Below are 4,869 nucleotides of genomic sequence, written 5' to 3'. Positions count from 1 at the left end.
ATCCAGAGACTACCCCATCCGGGCATCCATCCCATAATCAGTCACCAAACTCAAACACTATTGCATATTCCAGCAAGATTTTGCTGAAAGTACCCTGATATAGCTGTCTCTTGTGAGACTATGCCNGTGCCTGGCAAACACAGTAGTGGATGCTCACAGTCAGCTATTGGATGGAACACAGGGTCCCCAATGGAGGAGCTAGAGAAAGTACCCAAGGAGCTGAAGGGGTTTACAGCCCTATAGGTAGAACAACAATATGAACTTACCAGTACCCCCAGAGCTCATGTCTCTAGCTGCATATGTAGCAGAAGATGGCCTAGTCGGCCATTCATTGAGAATAGAGACCCCTTGTTCTTTTAAACTTTATTTGCCCCAGTACAGGGGAACACCAGGGCCAAGAAGTGGGAGTGGGTGGGTAGGGGAGCAGGGCGGAGGAAGGGTATAGGGGACTTTCAGGATAGCATTTGAAATGTAAATAAAGAAAATATCTAATAAAAAAGAAAAAAACGAGCAGGAATAAGACAAAAAATTTCCATAATTTATGTATTTGGGTGTTTTGTCTAAAAATACATTTGTACACCAGAAGAGGGCATTGGATCTCATGGGAATATAGTTATAGATGGCTGTGAGCCAGCATGTGGGTGCTGGGAATTGAATTTCGGACCTCTGAAAGAGCAGTCACTGTTTTTAACTGCTGAGCCATTCCTCCAACCCCTAAAATGAATTTCTTATAGGGGAGGGAAAACAGGACAGGAGATAAAACCTACTCCCTGAAAATATTTCCCAGCTATGCATTTGACAGGGCATTAATATTCAAAAGATAAGGAACTCAAAAATTTAACAACAAATTAAAGTGGGCAAACAGTTTAAACAGATTTTTCAAGGAAAGAAGAAAGATGGCAAACAACTATATAAAAATATTTAGCATCATTAGTTATCAAAAATATAAATCTGAACTACAATAAGGGCCAGACATGGTGGCCAATACCCATAATTCCAGGATTCAAGAGGCTGAAGCTGGATGCTATCTTAGAAGTAACACGTGGGTGACTGGGCTGGAGAGATCGCTCAGTGTTTAAGAACCATGACTGCTCTTCTGAAGGTCCTGAGTCAAATCCCAGCAAACACATGGTGGCTTACAACCATCCATAATGAGATCTGATGTCCTCTTCTGGTGCATCTGAAGACAGCTATAGTGTACTTAGATATAATAATAAATAAATCTTTTGTTAAAAAACAAAACAAAACAAAAAACATGTGGGTGACCAAGTTTGATCCCCAGCATCGAAAAATCAAATAAACAACTATAATGAAATATTCTCTCACCCTACCAAAAAACAAAAAAAAACCCAAAAAACTATTATAAAAAACAAAGATGTGTTTGCCTTGTAAAACCAAGGACCCCAGTTCAGTCACCAGAACCCAAGCTTTACAAAACAAAACAAAACAAAACCAAACCAATGGGAAGAAACTTCTATACTATTTAATCTATTTTAGGATAATGTAGGCTTGTAATAAGCATCTCTTTTTAAATGACTGCCCCAGAGCTAACTCTATAGATTGAGCTAGCCTCCAATTCAAAGATTAAAGGCATATGACATCATGCCTGTCTAATATTTGCCTCCTTAAACCCATTTCTCTGTATTTGATAAAATTAAAAGACATAAATAAATGTATTTACTTCATTAAAAGAAAAAAGAAAAAAGCTTGGCTGGACAGTTGGTATATGCCTTTTTTTTTTAAAAGAAGGAATTGACGTTTTATTTGTTATTCCCCTTGTCCCAAATCCGCATGTTTTAGAGCTTCCTAGGTTTTTTAAAAATTTTTTTATTATTATTTTCTTTATTTACATTTCAAATGCTATCCCTAATGTCCCATATACCCTCACCCCCGACCCTGCTTCCCACCCTGCTCCCCTGCCCACCCACTCCCACTTTTTGGCCCTGGTGTTCCCCTGTGCTGGGTCATATAAAGTTTGCAAGACCAAGGGGCCTCTCTTCCCAATGATGGCTAATTAGGCCATCTTCTGCTACATATGCAGCTAGAGACACAAGCTCAGGGGGTACTGGTTAGTTCATATTGTTGTTCCACCTACAGGGTTGCAGCCCCCTTCAGNTCCTTGGGTNCTTTCTCTAGCTCCTCCATTGGGGACCCTGTGTTCCATCCAATAGCTGGCTGTGAGCATCCACTTCGGTGTTTGCCAGGCTCTGGCATAGCCTCACAAGAGGCCGCAATATCAGGGTCCCTTCAGCAGAATCTTGCTGGCATGTTGGGAGGCAGAGGCAGGCGGATTTCTGAGTTTGAGGACAACCTGGTCTACAGAGTGAGTTTCAGGACAGCCAGAGCTACACAGAGAAATCCTGTTTCGAGAAAAAAAAAAAAAGCCTAGTGTGATGTCATGTAACTGTAACCTTAGTAGGGGATGGTAGTCATGGTGGTAGGCCTGAGATAACATTAAGACCTATAAAACAAAAAGGTAAAACAAAAAAATCTTGTGTCTTAACTATATTGTCCTCTTAATGTCATAGTCCAGGTTTCAGGACAAATTATTTTTGTAGTGTTGGGGATGGAACTTATAGCTTTGCACATGCTAGGCAAATAATCTAATACTGAGATGCATTCCCAACCCCAGGGCATGAGTAAAAAAAAAACATGCAAAGTACTTTGTGTGTCTACAAGGACATGAAATTAGAAACAAACAAAAAAACAGAAAACATTCGACAGAATACTGGAAATTAAATAATGAACTCATACAAACCAAAGGAAAATATATTACAAAGAAAATTAAAAACACATGCATGAAAATAAAGGCAAAACCCAAATCTTATGCAGCAAAGCAGTGCAAAGAAAAATGTGTAGCTAAAACTCATTTTTAATGATTTCCTTCTCCCCCCGCTTTTTTTTTCAAGACAGAGTTTCTCTGTGTTGTCTTGGCTGTCCGAGAACTTACTCTCTAGACAAGTCTGGCTTCAAACTCACAGAGATCTGCCTGCCTATGCCTACCAAGTGCTGGGAGTAAAGGCATACACCACCACTGTCTGTTTTTTTGTAACAATTTCTAATTAACAACCTAATTCTACTACTTAAGGAACTACAAAAGAAATAAACCAAAAGCCTTTAAGAGAAGGAAAGAATAGTAAAGATCACAGCAGAAATAAAAAATGGTGTGGCAAATGGGGGAGAAAATCTACAAAACTAAACTTATTATTTTTTTTTTGTGCAATGCTGGTGATTAAGACTAGGGCATGTTAGGCAAGTGTTTTGCTCTGAACTACAATCCACAGGATACCAAGTTGGTTCTTGTGAAAGACTGGCAAAGCTTTAGCTAGAACAAAAAAAGCAAAACTATGAAAAGACTGAAATAACTCAGAAAACGAAAATGGGGCTATTCTGTCATTCCTACAGAAATGAACAAGAATTTTTACAATAGCATGAACAACTATATCCTAAAAAAACCTTTGTTAATCAAAGTAACTGAAAAAATTCCTAGAAAGAGAAAACTTAACAAGATGTGTTCAGTATTAGTAAGCCTGAATAGACATACAAGTACTAGTTTATTGAAAAACTGTGAAGACTGGTGTAGTGGTGTGTGCCTTTATTCCCAGCACTCAGAAGACAGAGGCAGAATTCCAGGACACACACACACACACACACACACACACACACACACACACACACACACACACACATATTTACAGGTCAGCTTGGTCTACACTTTGAATTCCAGGACAGATTTTATATATATCCCAAAAGAAAAGGCACAACAGAAAAGAAGTGGAAAAAACTGTGGACAAGCAGTTTTATAGGTCTTAATCCCAAATATTGTGGAGGCAGGATAATTCCAGGGCTGGCTTGGACCACATAGACAAAAAAACCTGTTCTTTATCAATATCAGTGCAAAATTACCTTTAACAAATATCAGCAAACCCACTAGCCAATATTTTTTATGAGCCATCCACTATTTTTTGAAAGTATACCTCTATTGTGCTGGTGCCTCTCACATTTTCTCTTTCTTACCCTACCTCTTGGAGCACTGCCCCTCTAGTGTGCTCTTGACAGAGCTGAATTTATTTTCCTGAGTAATGACCACACAGTCATGACCAACCCCAATTCCAATGCAATTGCTTATACACAAAACACCATTTCTAGGTAAAATACCAAACTAGAGCTAGCTTGATAAATACCAGGGAACACTGCTCATTCACCCGACTGGGTTCTAGATTTTTCCTTACTAAGGAGGTCTTATAGGCTTCCAGAACTTTGGTCACAATGTAGTCAGGGGTGTACTCCTGCCACCAGGGCTGAAGAGGACTGAACCTCATGGGCATCTAGAAGCAGTAGGTGGCACCCAGAAGGCAGAAAATGGAGGATAACAGCAGGTTCCCTTCACCTCACAGCTTCAGAACGAACGACCGAAGAACCGCATGGTAAGGCCTTCCCAGGCCTTTTACCTAGTGGTCCAGGAGTTTGTGGCCCTGATGGAACGGATTCTCAGGCGGTTGGCCATGTTCCGCAACACCTGCAATGTCTTCTCATCAGGTCCAGCGTTGTGGGCCATCCCACTGCTTGCCTCAGCTTCTGACATCCTTCCTCTTCGTTGTGCTATGCAGCACAAAACGGCTGCCTCAGCCTTGCCGCTCAGTTAAAAGGCCCTGGCATCCCCCCCCCCCAGTCATGCCCTGCCCTGTCACCCGACTGATCCCTCCGCGCTTGCACATGCGCACATGCTTGCTTATGGAGGCTTATGCCTCAACTCTGCCTGTCCATGCCTCCACCACAAGTTTGTGACCCAGTCACAAGTCTATCTCTGTTATATGTGTGTCCCATCAAACATCCCTCCACCATGAATTTATTCCTTTGTTGTTGTGC

General features: G+C 40.9%; 1 protein-coding gene across 1 annotated transcript in view; it reads right to left on the bottom strand.

Annotated features, from left to right (window-relative positions):
- Tktl1 (transketolase like 1) overlaps window positions 1-4,585 on the bottom strand; it is a 30,427-nt gene extending 25,842 nt beyond the window's left edge. Inside the window, 1 exon segment of the mRNA XM_021188758.1 lies at window positions 4,452-4,585. Within this exon segment, the coding sequence (XP_021044417.1) occupies window positions 4,452-4,585 (134 nt within the window).
- Window positions 4,586-4,869: the final 284 nt, after the last annotated feature.

The sequence above is a fragment of the Mus pahari genome, chromosome X, assembly GCF_900095145.1.
Source record: "Mus pahari chromosome X, PAHARI_EIJ_v1.1, whole genome shotgun sequence".
NCBI lineage: Eukaryota > Metazoa > Chordata > Mammalia > Rodentia > Muridae > Mus > Mus pahari.
The sequence above is the reverse complement of the archived record's forward strand: the minus strand, read 5'-3'. Positions and strand labels throughout refer to the sequence as shown.